The 20808-nt window shown below is 56.7% G+C and overlaps 2 protein-coding genes across 6 annotated transcripts; one reads left to right on the top strand and one right to left on the bottom strand.

Annotated features, from left to right (window-relative positions):
- Positions 1–271: 271 nt before the first annotated feature.
- ELMO3 (engulfment and cell motility 3) lies at positions 272–4711 on the top strand. Of its 5 annotated transcripts, none has more exons than XM_070388235.1 (19): positions 272–415; positions 561–601; positions 701–773; positions 967–1017; positions 1209–1378; positions 1464–1563; positions 1666–1817; positions 1899–1977; positions 2106–2156; positions 2242–2364; positions 2454–2585; positions 2692–2793; positions 2908–3016; positions 3125–3261; positions 3359–3522; positions 3623–3735; positions 3827–4113; positions 4187–4273; positions 4367–4711. In XM_070388235.1, the coding sequence occupies exons 1-19, from the start codon at positions 338–340 to the stop codon at positions 4577–4579; spliced, it is 2262 nt and encodes a 753-aa protein (XP_070244336.1). In that variant the 5' UTR covers positions 272–337; the 3' UTR covers positions 4580–4711. The 5 variants fall into 5 exon arrangements, with proteins under 5 accessions (XP_070244336.1, XP_070244337.1, XP_070244339.1 ...); XM_070388236.1 differs by having other exon boundaries at positions 4351–4569; XM_070388238.1 differs by having other exon boundaries at positions 4383–4517.
- A 90-nt stretch (positions 4712–4801) lies between these two features.
- LOC102271345 (Leucine-rich repeat-containing protein 29) lies at positions 4802–20793 on the bottom strand (the record flags this gene model as incomplete). The annotated part of the gene is made up of 6 exons (XM_070386762.1): positions 4802–7285; positions 7369–7586; positions 8033–8248; positions 9476–9792; positions 17228–17329; positions 20697–20793. Coding segments are annotated over 6 exons (1119 nt in total), but the record flags the coding sequence as incomplete, so codon positions are not given.
- Positions 20794–20808: the final 15 nt, after the last annotated feature.

Below are 20808 nucleotides of genomic sequence, written 5' to 3'. Positions count from 1 at the left end.
TGGTGGAACTGGGTGGGTCAACTCTTGGAAAAGGAGGTGTGGCTGTGCTGACAGCCCGCCCTCCGCACCCCCACCTGCCGCACCTTGGGGCGGGGCGGGGCCTCCTTGGTGGGGCGGGGCGGGGCAGGCGCTCTCCTATTCTCGGGACTCCAACCCGGAACTGGCCTTGGATCCGGCTCCCTAGGGAAGGCCGCGGCACCTTGTTGCGAGTGGGAGCCTGAGCCACGGGAGCCAAGCCTCGGGCTGAGGAACACCTTCGTTCCCAGGGGCCCCAGGCCAGGTGTGCTCTCAGCGGAGGTGGCACATCTGGAAAGTATAGAGCCCCTACGGCTAGACCATGGCGCCCCCGCGGAATGTGGTGAAGATCGCCGTCCAGATGCGTGACGCCATCCCGCAGCTCATCCAGCTGGACCAGGTCACTAGGCCTGGCTGGCCTCCATCCACCCCACCACCTACCTTCGGGTCGCCCCCTTCCCCTCGAATAGCCCACCCCACCCCTCCCCAGGCTCCTCCGCAACCTCTTCTCACTCCCGTCCTGTGAGTGACTCTTCCGCTTGTAGGCAAAACCCCTGGCTGCTGTGCTGAAGGAGGTGTGCGACGCGTGAGTGCGGGTCGCGCGGGGGCGAGGAGTAGGGGATGGGGCGGGGCAGGAGGGAGAGGGCGCCCCCTACCTGCCTCACGGAGCCTCTGCTGCCTGCAGGTGGAGCTTGCCTCACTCTGAGCGCTATGCCCTGCAGTTTGCGGATGGGCACCGGAGATACATCACCGAGAACGTGAGTCCCCTCCCCTCTGCCCCACATTCCACCCTGTGGTCCCTTCTAACTCTGGCTCCGACTTGCAGTCATCGTCCCACTCTCTGCAACCTGATCTTTTACTGACTCCCAAATCCTCCCTTCTTGACAGCCCCAACTAGCCAGTCCTTAGGGCTCTTCTTGACTTCTTTCCGTTCTCTGCCATCTTTTCCAGAACCGCATGGAGATCAAGAATGGCAGCATCCTGTGCCTCAGCACGGCCCCAGTAATGCCCCTCCGACCCCGCCCTCCTTCCCTGCCCCTCTGCTGTGCCTCTTTTCTGCACCTGGCGACCGGGGGCCCAGTCCCAACTCCAGCCCAGAAGTGCCCCACCTAGCGGATACCCGCGTCCCCACACCCCCACTTCCCTCTCCTTACCTCCTCACCTGTGCTCTGCCCTTGCTCCCACCCCGCCAGGACCGCGAGGCGGAGCGGCTGTTGCGGGGGCTGCAGAGCGAAAGTCGTGAAGGGCGCCGGGAAGCCCTGCGGCACCTCCTCCTGCTGGCCCCGGACCTGACCTTCGCCCGGGAGGTCATCAGCCGTGATGGGCTTCAGAGACTGGGCACCATCATTGAGGATGGGGACGAGTGAGCCCAGGGCTGTGGTGGGCGGGGGACACAGTGGGACCGCGGATCCTGGTCTGGCTTTGCTCAGCCTCCGATGTCCCTCCAGCCTAGGAGAGGTGCTGGCCCTTGCACTGAGGGCCTTCTTGGAGCTTATGGAGCACGGCGTGGTGTCCTGGGAGACACTCAGCATCCCCTTTGTTAGGAAGGTGGGTGGGCTTTTCTCGGGGAAACAGGTGGGGGTGGTGGAGAGGTGTCAGGGCCTGGCCTTCCACGGTGATGAGGTGGTGACAGCCTCTGCTCCGCCAAAGGTGGTGTGCTACGTGAACATGAACCTGATGGATGCCTCTGTGCAGCCCTTGGCCCTGGGCTTGCTGGAGAATGTGACCTTGAGCAGCCCTACCCTGGGCCAGCTGGTCAAGAGCGAGGTGCCGCTAGACAGGCTGCTGGTGCACCTACAGGTGTAAGTGTCTGAAGGTGGGGGACCAGAGAGGAGAGCAGGACTGGGCCCTGGATGGCCGGCTGAGCCCTCCTTTTCACCCAGGATGAACCAGCAGCTGCAAACCAAGGCCATGGCACTGCTGACAGCTTTGCTACAGGGGGCCACCCCTGCAGAACGTAAGGTGGGCATCCATCCAGTGACTGGATGGGGTGGGCAGGAGGTGGTGGGTGCTGTGCTCAGAGCAGCGGGCCGAAAAAATGGGCGCTCGTGGTGGGGCTAAATCACTCAAGCCCCCTTCCCACCCACCAGCACATGCTCGACTACCTGTGGCAGAGAAACCTTCGCCAGTTCATCTACAAGGTAGGAAGGACCAGGCCTGGCAGACCCCTCCCCACTCCCCTCCTTGGAAGCCCACGCTCACAGCCGTGGACTGGCTGTCCTTCAGAACATCATCCACAGTGCAGCGCCACTGGGTGACGAGATGGCTCACCACCTGTACGTACTGCAGGCCCTGATGCTGGGGCTGCTGGAGCCACGCATGCGGACACCACTGGACCCCTACAGTCAGGTAGGTGCCTTGAGCGCGCAGAAGGCTGGGGCTGGCCGGAGCTTGGCTTTGAATCTTCAATCTTGCCACCGCTCCAACAATGACCCCAGGAGCAGCGGGAGCAGCTGCAGGCCCTGCGCCAAGCTGCCTTTGAGCCGGAGGGGGAGTCTGTGAGCGCCGGGCTGAGCGCTGACCGTCGCCGCTCCCTGTGTGCCCGCGAGTTCCGCAAACTGGGCTTCTCTGTGAGTGACCCCTACCCAGCCCCCTGCCCCCTCCCTCCACCCAGGGCTGCTGCTACTGCTCCAGAGGGCTGGGACCTTCCTCAGCTTCCTCTCTCCTGCCCCCCAGAACAGCAACCCTGCCCAGGACTTGGAGCGCGTGCCCCCTGGCCTGCTGGCCCTGGACAACATGCTCTACTTCTCCAGACAGGCACCCAGCGCCTACAGCCGGGTCAGTGGTAGGGCGGGGTGGGGTATGGATGAATGGGGTACAGGGCACCTAAGCGAGGCCCTCCCGGGGCTTAGTCATGACTCCCCAGCCCATCCTGTGCTCCCGCCTCCTCAGTTTGTGCTAGAGAACAGCAGCCGTGAGGACAAGCACGAGTGCCCCTTTGCGCGGAGCAGCATCCAGCTGACTGTGCTGCTGTGTGATCTGCTCCATGTTGGGGAGCCCTGTGAGTGGTGCTGGGCACAGCGTGTTCAGGAACAGGGGACGGAAGGGCAGAGAGGGCCAGGGGCAGCACACACTATCTCCCTGAGCCCCTCCTGCCCCCCCGCTCCAGGCTCCGAAACAGCCCAGGACTTTTCACCCATGTTCTTTGGCCAAGATCAGAGCTTCCATGAGCTCTTCTGTGTGAGCATCCAGCTGCTGAATAAGACCTGGAAGGAGATGCGGGCCACTCAGGAGGACTTTGACAAGGTGCGGAGGGCAGCAGTGGGGAGACCCAGGCCAGGGCAGAGGTTCTGGGGTTGGGGCACGGAACTCAGGCCCTGAGCTCAGCTTGGGATGGCCCCAGGTCATGCAAGTGGTGCGGGAGCAGCTGGCCCGCACGCTGGCCCTGAAGCCCAGCTCTCTGGAGCTCTTCCGAACGAAGGTGAACGCACTCACCTACGGGGAGGTGCTTCGGCTGCGGCAGACGGAGCGGCTGCACCAGGAAGGCACACTGGCCCCTCCAATTCTGTGAGTCATGGGGGTAGATCCCAGGCCTAGTGCCCACCTGCCCTGCTGCCTTGCCCAGGCCCAGCTGTCCAGCTCAGTGAACCCCCTCCCCTGCACCCAGGGAGCTTCGGGAGAAACTGAAGCCGGAGCTCATGGGCCTGATCCGCCAGCAGCGTCTGCTCCGCCTCTGCGAGGGGACCCTCTTCCACAAGATCAGCAGCCGGCGGCGCCAGGGTCACTGTGTGGGCGGTGGTGGGGTTGGAGGGCGGCTGGGCGGGGCTGGGGAGGCCCTCTCATTGCTCCCCGCCGCCCTTTCCACCCACAGACAAGCTGTGGTTCTGCTGCCTGTCTCCCAACCACAAAGTGCTGCAGTACGGGGACGTGGAGGAGAGAGTAGGCCCACCGACCCCTGAGAGCCTGCCCGAGCAGCGTGAGGAGGGCATTGGGGCGGGCAGACATGTGCTGCCCCGAGCCGCCCCACCCCGGGGCCGCCAGGGGTCTCAGTGGTCAACCCAGCCTTTTTCCTGCAGTTCCTGTGGCGACATCAGGGCACTGCTGACAGGCAAGGACTGTCCCCACGTCCGGGAGAAAGGCTCTGGGAAGCAAAACAAGGTGAGTTCAGTGGGCACCAGGGCTGCTTCCCACTGGCCCCTGCTCAGCGCTCCTGGCTCCCTTGCTTCTCCAGGACGTCTGTGAGTTAGCTTTCTCAGTCAGCTATGACCATGGGGAGGAAGAGGCATACCTCAACTTCATTGCCCCATCCAAACGGGAGGTGAGTATCTGGGCAGGCTGAGCAGACGGGCAGGGGAACAGATGGGCAGGGGGAGAAATGGAGAGGCCCTCATGGAGCTGGTCCCATCCCCAGTTCCACCTGTGGACAGATGGGCTGAGCGCCCTGCTGGGCAATCCCATGGGCAGTGAGCAGACACGGCTGGACCTGGAGCAGCTGCTAACCATGGAGACCAAGCTGCGGCTCCTGGAGCTGGAGAATGTGCCCATCCCTGAGCAACCACCCCCTGTGCCCCCGCCCCCCACCAACTTCAACTTCTGCTATGACTGCAGCATTGCCGAACCTTGACAGTGAGGTTGGCCAAGGGCCACAGCTGCTGCCACCATGGTGGCTGCAAAGGGTGGAGGGGGAGAAGCACAGGCGCCTTGACCAGCAGAGGCTGTGGCAGAAATAAAAGTCTGCTTGGCTCTTAGATGTGTGTCGAGCCAGCTCTGAACTTCGCAGGCTAAACCTGCCTTCCATCTTGGCTGGCAAATGAGAGGGGGCATCAGGCCAGGGCCACAGCTTGGGGCCATGAACTTGGGCAACTCCAGTTGCGGGGCTGGTGTTCTGAAGGAGAGTGAGGACAGGCTGGCCCTGTTACCCTTCTCCAGAGTGAGTCTCCAGCCCACCCTCTAAAGAGCAGAATGGACTGCAGTCTGGGGGCCGCCAGCTGAGAGAGGTGTGGGGCAGCCAGCCAGATGAGGGAGAGATGGCAGGGTGGGAAGTATTTCCCCAATTTTAGCAGGGGCCTAGTTTGGGAGCTGTGTTTCCAGAAGGCTCCGGACAGTCTGAGCTTAGTTCTCCACCCTGCCTGGCCCTTCCCCTGTCTTCTCTGTGGGTCCTAAAGGCCCGCTTTCGAGAGACTTGAAGGGAGAGACATGAAGTTGGGTATGCTTCGTGCTGAAGGGCAAACTCAGGGTTCCGGTAGATGTCCGCCAGGCCAGTGGGAGGATGTAGGCTGATTCCGACAAGATGGAATTCAGTGCAGGAAGCCTGCATTCTGATTAAAACTCATCTGCAGCAGCATGGGTAGGTGGGAGCCACAGATAGGCCAGCTGGAGGCGAAGCTCAGAGGCTGTGGTCACGGACCCCAAGCCTCTGAGGCAGAGAGGAGCACACCCACCCCCAGGACCCACAGACAGGCTGGAAGCTGCTGGCCATCACCCTCTGATCTCCATGCCTCTCACTGCCTCTCCTTCCCAGTGCCTCCTCAAAATATCTTTAAGTGTTAACCATCACCACGTTGCCTAGAAACTGATGGTATGGCACCTCCCTTGAAGAATGTTCCGGGGGAGCTTTCTTCCCACCCACTAGCTATGCTTCTTACTTAGGCATCTAGGGCCCCACGTGACCACCCCTGTATTCAGACTTCCCACCCCACTGAGAATAGTCCCTGTTGAGTTCAAGGTGAAAATGGAGCACCCAGATGCACTTACATCTCCTGATACCTTCAGTTCTTTCTCAATGTCTCCAGTCCCTCGTTCAGGCCACCATCATCTTGGCAAGAACCTCCCGACTTCCTGCTTCCTGTCTTGCCCCTCCAGCCTTCTCAATACCACCTACTCCAACTGCTTTCTCAAACAGGAAACTGACCTGATTACACACACACATCACCCCCTCCTGTATTCTCCCGTGTCTCCCTGTTGTCCACGGATAATGGTCATGGTGCCATGACTGAACAGAACTGAGCTGGGATGCAGACATGCCGTGGTTTACCCCTTTTAACAGCGTGCCTGCAGCTTACAGAGTTCTTGATGCTTTGTCTAAGCTGGCATCCTCCCTGCTCACTTTGGGGGCTGGGAACTCCCTACCCCCACCCAGCGCCAACTCTGGCCTGCCCACCTGCACCTCCCTGGTCCCTTCTGATTATTTGTCCCATTTCCTCCCTTTGCTTTCACTGACTTGACTTCTTTCACTTTCCTTGACTTCCCAGGCTAAGCTTACTGCTCCCCTGGGCTCCCAGGCCCAGGAGCTTCTTTCTCTGTTTTAGAAGGTTGGACCTCTAATGACCTTTCCTACCCAGAGATGTTCTCTCTCTCGTGTCTTATGTGTGTACGCTGAAAAACAACCCCGTTGACTCAGCCATCCTTAATGACTATGCTCCTGGGATCTTCACATGGACATGGCTTTGCTGTGGGACATGTGCCAGGGCTTGTGCTGGGGAGAAGCCTCTGGCATCTCCCACCATGTGGGGAAGAAGCTAGGACCTGCTTGGGGCACTTGTTGGGCCAGGTGTGAGAAAGAAGCTGTCTGTCCCTCTGACATTTCCTACACATTGTCCCTGGGCTGGGCCGGGCCGCTTCACTGAGGTGGGGAGGGGCCCTTTGGTCTGAGAACTTCAGACAAGGAAGAAAGATCTGGAATTTTTAATCTTGGGTATACAACAAAGACTGTGGCTTAGCTGCTAAAACTCAGTGCTGGTGGGGGCGCTGGGAGAGCTGTAGGGAACAAGGCCGGGCACAGGCCTTAGTGTGAGAAGTGGGTGGAACAAAAGGTACTGGGGTCTACTTTTTCTAGCACCAGACCCAGCCCACCAATGGCCTGGCCTCTGGACCCATGCCTGGACAGGCGAGCAGGATCTGGCATTTTCGGGGGCCTGTGGCAGTGCCATGCAGCTGGAGAAGGTTCCTGTGGGCTGTGTGGCAGGCAGGCAAGAGGCCCGGTGGGCTGTCCTGGTATCATCCCACTCTCAGACCCAGTGAAGGGGTTTCTAGCTTGGGGAAGGCCCTCTGGGGCATGTAACAGAGAGGGGCAGGAGGTGCTGAGTCAAACTCCAGGTCAAGAGGCCAGGGCCGGGGATGCTGGAGGTGACAGAGGCTGAGCCCCCGGTCACTTATCTGGCATCAGAGCGTTAGGGTCAGGTCCGCCCCTCCCACGAAGCGGGACTGGATGCAGATCACCTCAGGCAGTTGGGCTTGGAAGCGCCTGACGGAGGCTATGCTAATGCCGGGACACATGGCCACATCTACCATCCGCAGCTGCCTGCACGCCTGCCCGACGGAATCCAGAGTTCTGCAGGGAAGCCGCCAAGTGAGCACCTGACCCAGCCCAAGCCCAGCCAGCCCCCACCGTGGGCAGCCCCCGACACACTCAACTGCTCCGTGAGCTGACTGCAACTGGACAGGTTGAGGTGCTGCAGCCTCGGCCAGGAGCTGGCCGCCTGCGCCCAGCCCTGGTCGCTGAGGAGGCTGCAGTGACTTAGCGCCAAGCGCTCCAGGCTGGGGCAGCCCTTGGCCACAGCCACCAAGGCCTTGTCTGTGAGTGCTGGCAGCAGGCTCAGTGACAGCTGCCTCAGCTGGGGGAACTGGAGCACCTGCAAGGATGCAGTAGGGACAGGGAGGGTAATGAGGCCCTGGAGCCCTTCCGGCTCCCTGTACCCCCAGCCAGAGGAACTGCCACATCTAGCAGAAGCCCATGAGAAAAGGGCTTGTTCCAAGCAAAAAGCTCTAGCCCTGGGGTCCTCAGCCTATCCACACTCCCAGCCTCACACCTTGGTTAAACTGGCATCAGTCAGCTTGCTGCAGGCTGTGAGGTCCAGCTCCTGCAAGGCCTGCAGCATGAGCAGGGAGGGGCCCTGTGGCTGGGGAGAGGGGTCCTTGGGGCTGGAGGCCCGGTACTCCAGCTCTTCGTGGGGCTGTGGGAGGAAGCTCCTGCTCAGGTTCCTCCTGAGTTTGGCCCTCAACTGTTGCCGGAGAGGGACGAAGGAGGGCAGCTGAGCCCAGGGACCCCCCACCCACCATGACTTTGAGGGTCTCGCACCTGAGGCTCCTGCGAAGGCGCCTGGATGGGCTCCCCCAGCCCCAGGAGCCCCCAGTCACCCAGCTCCTTGCACCAGGCCAGGCGCAGGACTGAGAGGCGGGTGAGGTAGGTACAGATGGCCTGCAGGGTCTGGTTGGTGAGGGCCACACAGGAGGACAAGTCTAGCACCCTGAGGCGTGGGCCCAGCCCTGGGATCAGGGAGAGCACCGAGGCGTCCTAGGAGGGAAGTGGAAAAGGGAGCGGGTGATGGGGAGGTGCCCGTTGCCTGTGTCACGAGGCGTGGCAGGCTGTGAGGTCCAGCTCCCACGGGGCCTGCAGCATGGCCACAGGGGCCCTGTGGCCAGGAAGAGGTGTCCTTGGGCCTGGAGGCCCAGTGCTCCAGCTCTTGGTGGGGCTGTAGGAGGAAGCCTTTGCTGCTCAGGCAGGGAGGGGTCCCTAGGAAGGTTCTGCCCAAAATTACAGCCCCACAGGCAACAGGAGACTGTCATAGGGCCCAAGGAAGGGTGCATCAGTGTTCCTGTGCTGTGTGTCACAGTGGACGTGGTGGGCTGAGAAGGGGGACCCAGGGAGAAGGACAAATACCTAGATTGGCTGGTGTAGGAAGGATGCAGGTGAAAATCTCTAAGGCGTTCACCTTCTCTGTGCTCCCAGCACCAATCAGATATGCTCCCTCTAGAACTGGGGGGACATATGGCAGAGCTGCCACCTGCCAGGACCAGTTGGGGGATGCGGGGGGGGGGGGCAAGAACTAAGGGCAGGACAGAGGAAGCTGCTTTGTAGAGATGCAGACATGGGAACATGGGCCTCCAGAAAGAATGGCTAAGAGACACACGATCGACACAGTGAGGATGGAGTAGGGTAAAAGAGAGGCATTTGGGGGAAAATGTTGAGACACTTTTCAGGTGGGGAATGCTCTGGGCACAGCCATAGATTGAAGGAATAATCTGCTAAAGAGGGAGAGGGCGACACTGCTAAGACAGGGACACCACCCAGAGGGACAGGGCTGAGCCCTATTGAAGTAACCAGCATGAACCAAGAAATGACCCTCTTCCTCCCTTGTCACATGGCCTCCCCAGGGCCCCTCCTGAGCAACTACTGCTGTGTAACCTCGGTGCCCCATCCCCCAGGGCTTGGTTCTGTCACCCCTGCCCCGGGAACACCCGCCCTCAGTCCCCTCCCGAGACTGCAATGATCACCAAGCACTGGACTTGTGAGGTGTGGGTCACCTTGTGGGTGGGCCCCTCTGGTCTCTGGGACCTCCCTCTGCAGGGACCCACCACGGGGGCTGCAGGGAGGAGTGTGGGCAGCAGCACTGTCTGCCTAGGCACCTTTCCTCTTCCAGTTCACTTGGACACAAACACAGGGCACCTCCCTGGTGCCAGGCTCCCAGTTCCCCCAATCCCTGGCCCTGGTGAGGATGGAAGGAAGGGGTGGAACGCTCACCTTGAGTGAGGAGCAGTAGGCCAGGCTGAGGGAGGCCAGTGGGGGTGGAGCTGCGCACACCGAGCCCAGGGACTGGGCCAGTTCCCGCCCTCTCACCAGGCAGCATTCGGCCAAGTCCAGGCTCTGCAGCTCACACAGGCCCCCTAGGGCTGAGCATCCCGCATCTGTCAGCCGCTGCAGCTTCCTCAGGCTCAGGCGCCGCAGGTGCCGCAGGCCCCGGCTCACGGCCAGGACTGCTCCATCAGCCAGTTCTGAGCAGCCGCTGAGGTCCAGGGAGGTAAGGCCTGGTTGCTGGTGGCAAAGGGCGGCCACGGCCTCTGTGGAGAGGTCCCGGCAGCTATGCAGGCTCAGTTCCTGCAGCTGCAGCCCGGCCACCTGGCCCAGTGCCCGCAGGGCCTCGGGCGGCAAACCAGTGCCGCTCAGGTCCAGGGCGTGCAGCCTACCAGCCCTCTCCTTCAGGAATCGCAGCAGGTTGCGGAAGGAGAGTTGGGAGGGGGAGGAGTCCTGGGGGCCGATGGTGCCCCAGGCTGGGCCTAGCTGGAAGGTGAGGTGGCAGTAGGCCAAGGAGAGGCGCTCCAGGCAGGGGGCACAACTGCTGAGCCGGTTGAAGCTGAGGTCGGCCAGGTCCCGAAGGCTAGCCAGGCTGAGCTCACGGAGGCCGCTCAGCGCCTGCTGGACCTGCTGCGCCGTCTCAGGCTGAGCCAGCAGCATGCCTGACGTGAAGAGGCTGTTGCAGCCACTGAGGTCTAGGATACGCAGAGCCGGGCAGCCCAGGATTAGGGCCACGAAGGAGGCCTCTGTGGGGCTGCCCCCACCAAGGCACAAGCTCTGCAGGTGCGGGCCCAGGTGGTGGGTAACAGACCGCAGCACCTGGAGTGAAGCCGGCGAGCCATCCAGGTTGGTCAGGCTGATGCAGGTGATGCCCCTGAGACCCAGGCTCTTGATGGCCGGAAGGGAGGCAGACGACACGGGGATGTTGTACTGCACGCTGGCCTACAAGGCAGCAGCGGGCCTGGGGTTAGCCCTCTGGCCTCACAGTGTGCCAGCCATTGAGTCTGGTGGCAATTTGCTGGCCAGAGTTTGAGGGAAGATCAGGGAAGGGCCCTTCTACAATGGGGACCCACTGTGGTGTCACGTGCCTGAGGGGGTGCTGATGGGACGTGGGAGCAGGGAGGACGGGTCATACTGGGGCTCAAGGGGGAGGACTATGAGGGGAGGACAGAAGGTTAGTGATGACCGGGGCTGAGCGCCTATGGAGAGGCTGGGCCAGAGTGGGGACTTGGCATGCTGGGTACAGGAGGGCTGGGGGGTGCCCTGGAAGAGAGCCAGCGAAGGCCCCTGGGAGCAGGAGGACAAAGCATTCTGGACTCCAACTTTGGGGACTTCCAGAAGGTGGCCTTGGGACCCATGGACTCCAAATCCAGGGCCTCAGCTTAGTCTTAGCTAAGCAATCAGCCTCCCCCACTTTCTCAAGAGCATATAAATAGCCCTCAGAGCAGCTGAAGGCGGGAAGAAGCAACGGCAGGTGTCGCTCACCACAACGCCCTGTGGCCCAGATGCCAGAGATCTGGGGCAGGCAGTGAGGCCAAGGTACCCTGGTGGCCTCAGTGTCTCGGCCACAAGAATGTTTGCAAACCTGGCTTTTGTGTGTAAGTGAAAAATGTGCCTACGCATGTAAGTGTGGTGTGCGCATGCGTGGATGCGTGCGTATACGCACACGTGAAGGCCCTTTAGGCTGGAGATTGGAGATGCGCTTGTGATCCCTGGTCTTATCTCTGGAGGGTCTGTCTGATTCCTGCAGTTGAGGAGGGAGAAGTGTACTATTTCTGTGGACAGGAGCTCAGAGAACGAATTTCAGAGGCAGGGAGGAAGTTGGCTCTACTGGAGAGGAACCGGGGAGCTTGGGGAGCACAGAGCTGGAGTCCGGTGGGGCGGGGAGGCAAGCTCAGGGCTAGTTGTGGGGAAGGGTTGGCTTGTTTAGGAGTGTGAGGACCCGCCAGTAGTTGTTTTCAGAGAAGCTTCCCTGATCTTGTGCCAGAGGGAGCCAAAGGACAGAAAGTACAGGAATGTGTGGAACTGGTCTGTGGGGGAGGGAGAAGAGGGCTTGGCTTCTGAAACCCTAGCCCCATTTCTCTACCCCCACCAACGCCCAGGCTGCAGGCAAGTGATACTCATAGATTCTTGTTTTCACAAGCAGGCTCCCCAGGAAACCTGTCCAGTGAGTAACAGGAAGAACAAGCTGACATTCCCTGCTTGTCCCCCACAGAAAATCATCAAAAGGGAACCAGAAAGGTCAAAATGATGCGTAATATGCGCTCCCTGCAAGATGCTTATCAACAGGATTCTTCCAGGAAGACAGGTGGAACTCATTCCAGGTGTGGAGACCCCGCCTGGCTTCTGCCCCAGAGAGAAGCAGCCCCCGAGGGCTGTCGTCCCGGGAACGAGCCTGTGGTTAGACGGAGACCAGCTCCCACCAATTTCATGGGAGTCTGGGAGTCAAACCAGGTGCCCAGTTCAGACCCCATGGTCAATTCAGGTGAGAGGAGCTCTGCCCATAGATCCCCGCCGTGGACACCAGGAGACAGTGGGGAGTGGGGACGCCAGAGACCTGGGTCCCTCTCTCAGATTGAAGGAGAGCTAGCGAAGATACCAGTGTGTGAGGCTGGGGAGCGTACTGAAAAAATCAAGGAGAAAAGGTTTTAGAAAGGAACGGTAAAGCGTGCCTCCAGCCGTTTCAAAGTCCTGCAGTGCTAGATGAGCCAGTCTCATGATGAGTAGAATGAACTCTGGTTGGGGGAGTGTAGAGCAGTGCTGGTTGCCAGGCAGCACCTGCCCCCACCAGTCACATGGCACCCCGCAGCCCCCAGCTCCAGCTGCCTTCAGTCTTCCTTCTTTCCCTATCTGCCTGAGCCTTGGCTGCCAGCAGTGTTCTTCCCTCTCCCATTGCCTTCTTATACACAAGGTAAACGAACAGCCCAGGTCCAAGTGCAGGGCTGGCAGGTGGCCCCAAGAGCTACCTAGTGAAGGGGCAGGGCCTGGCCTAAAGGACTTCCAACTATGGGGCTGGGTGAGTTTTGAGGCCACCTCCCTGCTCCCCACAGTTTTTCTTGGGGGGGAGAAGACAGCCTCTAAGCCATCACCCAGGTGGTCTACCTGGGACTCATACAGAAGTCCAGGAGCAGTCTGTTGGGGATATTTACTCTCTGTGGGGGCCAAGCGGCAGCCTTCTGGGTCTGGTCTTTGCCCCAGTGTAGGAAAGTGCCCCTCCCCAGGGCCTGGGAAGATGCTTCTAAAGCCCCAGGGGAGTACAACACGGGTACCTGCTCCAGCTTCAGTTGCCTCAGCACAGAGGGGTCAACTAGCCCCCCGGTCTCCTCCCTTCTTAATGCTGGCATCTTAAGAGTAAATGCGGACTCATTTGGAAAATGCCCTAAACCTGCTAAAAGCAATACATGTCCCTTGACTGTGAGAGGCCAGGACTCTGTTGTAACTACTGAAGTCCTGAGCTGAGACAGCAGGCCTGTGTGCAGACTTGGAAAACCATCTGAGAGAGACATGACCCTCCTGTCTGCCAGCACAGGAATCCAAAGTTAGCACGCCTGTTTTCCAGAAGGACCTTGAGGAAGCCTATGTCCTGGCGCCTAGGGGCTTTGGTCTCCAGAGAGGAATAAGACTTTGGGGCTCATATCTAGAGGCTTTTATAGACACCTCAGGCAGGAAAAGGCAGCAAGGGGCAGGAGCCATCCTGAGATCTTCACAGTGACCAGCCTGGTGGCAGCACCTCCACCCCAGTCCCAGGCATGGACGGAGCCCAGGTGTATGTCAGGTGTTGCCTTTGTCTGTCTGCTTATTTGAGAAAAAGTGGAATTAAGTGGGGGCAGGTGAAGGAGATTAAGAAGTTACCAAGTCAAGCATCCTAGCCTGGCCTGGAGCCACACAGCTTGGCCTTGGTGAGCCAGAATCTTCCACAGCATCTACTAGCTGGGGTACCACCTCCTCAGCCCGCTGCACCCTGGGAGATGGTTCCTGCCAATAGGGCTCCAGAGATTGTTCGGTGGTATCGGCCCTAGATGCCCAGGTATCTGTGGCCTGGCTTCCCAGGGCTCCCAGTCCTGGCGGTGGAGTAGGGGGCTGAGCTTTGCAGAGTCACCGAATGGGTCTTTGTCAGTGCTCTATCTGGAGCTCAGGGTTCACTGGAGAAGCTCCGGTGCTAAAATGGTAGACTCTGGATCCCAAACTCTGACCCTGGCCTCCTCCTCTTCTTCCTTCCCTCACTCCTGTTCCAGTCTCACCTTCATCCCTAGGGCCTGACTGCCCACTTGGCTTCTTCTGCACCCTGCTTCTTTGCTAGACTCCAAGAAGCCTCCCTGACTGATGGCCTCTCGTGAGGGCCCCCGTGGCCCTGCCCATCATGTGGGTGCACCTGCTCTCTGTGCCCTCTGCCAGCCAGGGATGATGAGACCATGGCTGCCTCTGGGTATGTGCTGTCCGAGGAATCCGCAGCCTCCCTTCCTGTCTGCACTGGCACCCCTCTCCTCACAGCCCCCCTCTCTTCTCACTCCCCTAGACTTCTTTCCAAGCCCCTGATGCTACTGCAGCTCCCTGCCCTCACTCCAGCCTTCTCAGAGATGTTTCAAATAGAAACCAAAGCCCTTAGGTGGGAAGGCCCTCCTGCCCTGTTCACATCCACCAGCCCATCCTTGGCAGGACTCATCAGAACCTCCTTCCCTATTTTGCTCTTGGGTTCAAGGAGACCCCCTTCTCCCAGCCTACTGAGCCTGTCCCCACCCTCTCCTCTGTGAACCCCGAAATCTCTGCCTTTCCACTTCTCCTTCCTCAGAGTCCACAAACACCCCAGAGTCTTAACAAAGGCTTCCCTTGACCCTGCAACCCCCCTCGCCCCTCCCCTTTACCATCATGCTTTTTGGAAGCACATGGGTGCCCACACACACGGCGGCCACCTCTTGACCATAGCTTTGCCCACTGATCCCTCCACCACTGTCCCCACAGAATCCTTCATTCCCAGAAACAGCCCCTCTCCATCAAGGTCACCAACACCTGAGGGCTCCTCTGCAGACCTCCCACAAGTGTCCTTCCTCTCTGCTGCACCATGGTGCCTACTTGGGATGGCCTGTCTCCCTGGTGTTCTCTCCTACTGGGGGTTCTGAGACTCTGGCCTCTTGTCTCTCCTACCTTCTAGCCTGCTCCCCATTTGGGGTCATCAAAGAGCAGAAAGACCCAACCCATGGACCAGTGGGTTCTCCATGAATTGTTCCATTCCACCACACACACACACACACACACACACAGTTTCCCTCCACGTGCACCCCAGCAGACTTCATCCCATTCCACCTACTCTGTTTCCCACACCTTTTCCTGAGCACCAGATACTGGGAGCCATGGCCTTATGGACCTCTCTCCAGATACAAGGATGCAGTATGGCCCAATCTGAATTTACTGCCTTATCCCCGCTTCTCCCAAACTCTCAGCGCCTTCTACCAAATCACCTAAGTCAGAAATCTGGGAATCATCCTAGACTGCTCCCTCATATCCACAATGCCCAAGGTCCTTTCCAGCCCATCTCCTATTTCCTCTTGACCTTCAGTCTCTCTGGCTCCAGTCTACTCTTGGTAAGTGATCCTGACAAAAGGCAGCTGACCACGCTTTTCAGGCCCTTTGATGGTTCACCACTGCACAGGATGGAAGCTGAGCTTCTTGGCTGGCATTCAAGCCCTTTTATGTCAGCCCCCTGCCTACTTCTTCGGCCCCAGCTTTCCCATGCCTGCTCTGCACTCTGGCTCTGGAATGCTAATTTCAGACCACTGTCTCATACTTCCATACCTGGGTTCACCTGTTTTTTTCTGGGGGTTGGGGGGGGTGGTCTGACCTCTCACCTATTCCTTAACAAAATATGTATCCTCTCTTAAGATTTAACACAAGCATCCCCTTCTCCATGAAGTCTTCTGTGAATCTTCTCTGCATCTTTGGTATGCGTCTGTGCACCTTTCTTAAGATTTTGAGTGCAGTGCTGTCTCTCTCTCACTATTAACTCTGAGTGCTGTGTCTGCCCCAGCCCTGGGGCCTAGCACAGTGCTGGGCACAGAGGTAGCATCACCATCCAGATGAGGGAGGCCTCTCTACAGGCCCCTCCTCCTCTGCTTGCCTCTGGACTGGTATCCTTCCTGGGCAGTCTCTGTGGCCTGCTCTTCTGGCTCCTCTTGTTCTCCCCAGGGAAAGTGACTGAGATCCAAGGCTTAAACCTCCGCCTGTTCAGAATGACACCTTCACCTATATTTATTACCCGGATCTTTCCCTTGAATTCCTCTCTCAGAAGTCCAACTACCAACTGGATCTCATCATTTATATGTTTTATACTTCAAATTTTCAACAAGTTCAAATCAAATTTGTTTAGAAACTAGGCTCAATGACACTGGAGAGAGAACTCAACAACAGACCGTACTTAAACACTCATTTAAAATTTGACAGAGGAGGCTTCCAATCCATTATACATAAATGGTACTTGGGCTACTTGAAAACTAATCAGTTTAGCTCCTTACCTTACAGCATAAGTCAAAATAAATTACACCAAATATATATATATATAAATTCAAGCCATAAAACAGTTTTGCTGTGAACCTAAAACTGATCTAAGAAGTAAATCCAAATTTAAAATAAAAGCAAAATATGAGTGTATATTTATCAGATGTTTGAAGAGGCAAAGTATCTCTAAAGCAATGGCAGAAATAAAGAAAATGATGTTCAGAGTCAACAACCCAGAAATTTAATCCCTGTATATCTCATAAATAACACATATCTACAAATCAAATTTAAAAAGGCAAATATATGAGGAATATATTTCAGTAAGTATGTAAAAGATTAACTTCTTTAATGTATAAAAAGTTCATACAAATCGATAAGAAAAATACTAAGACCCCAATAATTAGACAAGGAACAGAAATACACAAAAGAGGGAAATATAAATGGTCCGCTAATGAGAAAATTGTTCAACCTCAGTGACAGTCAAAACTGAAACAAAGGGCACTCATTGCTTGCCTTCCAAACTAACACAAATGCCTGCACTCATCTCCTAGCGGGTTGTCTCCCTACAACTCACCTCTCAGTCCACTCGGCACTGTGGAGATCTAAGACATAAATCAATGCATATCACTCCCCTGCCTGATGTTCCTTTAATGTTCCTAAAGTTCCATGGGTTACCTGGTTACCCACGATGGTAACCAGGAGAAAACCCTAGCAATACCACCTGCCACATCTGTCTGACCCCTTTCTAGCCTCATCTCCCACCACTTCTCTCCCACACACCCAAGTTCCAGTCATAGTGAACCTGGGTGGTCGTTTCCAGAACTATTTCACACCTTGGTGCCTTCGCCTGTGCAGTTATGAGTCCTGAAGACCAACCTTCACGCTTCTCATCCTGTTCCTTCAGGAAGCCTTCCCTGATGCTGCCAGTCTCCTTCCGTGTCCTTCATGTTCCCATGGCCCCCTTCCTGCCAATGCCCTGAGCACACAACATCATGATCACTCACGTATTTGTCTTTTTCCTTCACTGGACTATGAGTTTCTCAGGAGAGGGGACTATGTTTGGTTCATCTGTAGAGTCCCAGTACCGGACCCAGAGCCAAGTATGTATGAATAAATATGCAGGAATGAATGGATGGATGATGTATGAGCAGGGCCACGAGCAAGCTGAAGTGAGACCACTGGGAATGGGCTGGGTGAGGGTAAGCACCTTACCTCCCGAAGGGCAATCTGGGCTGCACAGTACCAAGCCCGGCTCACGAGGGAGGCCTCTTTCTGATCTGACAGAGGCAGGAAGCTCAGAATATATGTGACCATCTGAGGGAAAAAGACAGGGCATCGGGGCTGTTAGTGCTGGTGGGGCCCTCTGAAATCTTCTCTTTCTGGCAGCACAGTAGGTCAGAGGGGACTAGAGTGCTGGCTTCTAGCTCATCTTGGATCCTAAGCTTCAGAGAGTCTTCACTTCTCCTCTCCAGTCTCCAGGTATCTTTACTGGGAACAAACCTTTCCTGAGCACCATCTGGATGCAGGTTTGTTCTGATAAAAATCAAACTTCCTGCTCAATTTGATAAAAAGGGCCTGGGCACTGGGACTAGATGAACCTAGTTTAGATCCTTATTCTCTCAACTGACCCCTCTGAGCCTTATTTTTCTTATCTATAAAAAGACAGTTGTAGTGAGATTTAAGTGGGTTACTGTGACGGTTAAATATCATGGTAAAGTGTCTTGCATACAACAAGGCAAGTGCTGATCTTCAGGAAGTCACACTGGGACTGCACTCTTCCATCTTCTTCACTGCCAACTTGGCTTCTCAGCCAGCTGTTACAATTCTCAGCAAGACCCATCCTGGCAGGCTAAGGCCCTCACTCCACCTATGCTCTATGAGGCTGGGGGTGGAGGCCTGCTTAGGGACTGGGGAAGGGAGCTGCCTGTGAGACCAAGAATAATCTGATATTAACTATTCTTTTCTTCTGGAATCTTCCCTCCTTGACTTCTATGACTGTGTTTTCTAGGGCTCCACTCACCACTCCAATTGCCCTGTTTCTAGATTCTTCTGTGGCTCCCAGGGCTCAGACCTGAGTCTTTAAATTTGTTCACTTTCTAGGATAATAAATTCACTTGCATTGCTTTAACAATTACCTCTATAAGAAAAACCAACAATTCAGTATTCCATATTGTTTTATCATTCATGTGCTAGTCTAGTATTGCCAACTGTCCACAGGATTCTTCATCCAAATGTTTTACCATCACCTTCACCTCAGTCCAAAGCAGCCCCTCCTCCCAACTTTCCAGCCCCTGAGCTTCAGTGGCAACAGAGCATCTTGTCTGAAGATTCTGATAAAACTTTATACTCCTCATGCTCTTCTGTCCCTTGCTCTAGATACAGGTGTAAAGCATAGGCTTTACTTAGACTCATTCAAATCCCAGCTCCACTAGTTCCTAGCTGTGTGACCTCAGGCAAGGTATGTGATGTCTCTGAACCTCAACCCACACCTGTAAAATGGGGTTATTAAAAAAATCTAGATCACAGTCTTATGTGCTGTGCTTAGTCATGTCCAACTCTGCAACCCCGTGGACTGTAGCCCGCCAGGCTCCTCTGTCCATGGGGATTCTCCAGGCAAGAATACTGGAGTAGGCTGCCATGCCCTTCTCCAGGGCATCTTCCCAACCCAGGGATCAAACCCAGGTCTCCCACATTGCAGATGAATTCTTTACCGTCTGAGCCACCAGGGAAGCCCAAGAATACTAGAGTGGGTAGCCTTTCCTTTCTCCAGGGGAACTTGCCAATGTAGGAATCGAACTGAGGTCTCCTGCATTGCAGGAGGATTCTTTACCAGCTGCCCTCACAGTCTTATGACAGGGATTAAATTATATATATATATTTTAATAGATATAATATGCTTCACACCTAGTAGATGGTCCATAAATGGTTCCTGGATTGCTGTTATTAATAATTCTACCTTTGAAACCTTTCCACCTTAGTGATCTTCATCACCCCAGACCAGGGTTCCTTCCACAGTCTCCCACCTGATCTCCTTGCCTCCAGGTTCATCCTTGCTAATCATTCCACAGACTGCAACAAGGTTAATTTTCCTAAGAAACAGCTTTCAGTCTCAGTGCACTCCTGATGAAAACCTTTGGGGTTCGCCAATACCCTCAAGACAAAATTTCTTCTCCTGGGTCAGCACTGCCAGGCCTCCATGCCTGACTGGACCCCTGATCCCAGAGCTTCCACAAGCCAGTCTTCTCAGTGTCCTACAAACACAGCATGTTGATTTTCTTATTTTCTTTTGCCTATGTGGACCTTTTTCCTGGAATGCCCTTAAACTTGACCCTCACCAGCCCACTTGGTCTCTTCTTCCCTTCCCTGATTGCTAGTACATGAAGGTACTCAGTCAGTACTTACTGGATTGAATTAAATAAGGATGGACTGTCTTTTACCTCTCTTTTCACCAAAGGTTTGCTCAAGGAAGGGGTGGGAAGATAAAACAGATCATTACCGAGAGGAGAATGACTGGTTAGAACAGCCTCTGGGCCAGAGAGGCTAGGCCTGGGGAAGAGAACTTTGATGGGGACTGGGACTGACCACGCTCTGATCCCCAAGAGCAGGCAGGAAAACTTGTCTGAGCTGAGGTAAGATAGTGGTCATCCTGTCTTCTGGGGTTCAGCAGCCAACCCACAGAGCAAAAGGAGGGCAACAAATCTGTCCTCACTGAGGGGAGGCAGCATGATTCTTTGAGCTGAGAAGGGGGAAAGCCTTTCTAGAGGAAACAGAAGAGGCAGTGCTAAGCGTGGAGTGGCCATCCCAGGAACTCCATTCCAAGGGGCTACTAGAGATATGACTGGTCATCTTTGTGATCCACGGTGATGGGACAGATATCCTCTGGGGCAGAAGGGGGAAAGGATGCCATCGCAGGGGACTCACTGGGTGTGGAACATCATTCCAAGGGCCGATGGGGAAAGGGTGCCCTGTCTTTCTTGGGCAGTGGGAGGGGGCTGCCAACTTTCTGGGCAAACAGGATGGAGAGGCCATCCCAAGAGGCCACTGGGACAAAACTTATCTGTCTCGCGACAATAGCGGCAGAGTGATCTTGCTCCAATTTAAGTAGAAGGAGCAAACATCCCATGAAGGATGAAGGTGAAGGAGGCAGGGATGGCCATCACTAGGGGCTGAGGAAGTGGGGAGCAGGCCTGTCCTCAGTGAGGGAACTCAGAGACCATGCCCGAAGTTGATGGGAAGGGGCAGTCTGTCTTCCACCGCCAGGGGAAGGGGCAGCCATCTCTCGAAGGGAAGGGAATGGAGCGACCATTCCAAGGGACCAATGGGGGTAAGATCGGTTACCCTTCGGGGCTGATGGGATGCAGCGGACATCTTCCAGAACTGAGAGGGAGGGACGGCCATCTCAAGAGGTCAGGGGTAGGCAGAGGCCCTGTCCTCGCTGAGGTGACAGCAGCTATCTCCTGGGGCCGATGGGGGAGGAGAGGATGGTCCCCCAAGGTAAGGAGACAGAGTGGCCCAAAGGCGGGGCCGTTACCCATAGCCTGCAGGTCCAGGGATCTCCCGGCCGGGTCTTTTCCGCCAGACGGGCGGGGCCGGGAGAGCTGTCTGACAGCCCCTCCCCACAGTCTGGGACCCCGAGGGCGGGGCCTGTCCCGAGCTAGGCCTGAGGGCGGCCTCCTCTCACCTCCAGCGGCAGCGACTCCGCCATCGCATCCCTGCCGCCTCCGCCCCCGCGCAAGGCTTTCTGGGAAGTGTAGTCCCGCCGGCTCTGGAAGGCGTAGCTTGGGAAGGAAGTG

This window comes from Bos mutus, chromosome 18 (assembly GCF_027580195.1).
Source record: "Bos mutus isolate GX-2022 chromosome 18, NWIPB_WYAK_1.1, whole genome shotgun sequence".
Classification (NCBI taxonomy): Eukaryota; Metazoa; Chordata; class Mammalia; order Artiodactyla; family Bovidae; genus Bos; species Bos mutus.
Note: the sequence above shows the minus strand (reverse complement) of the source record. Positions and strands in the feature narration are given on the sequence as shown.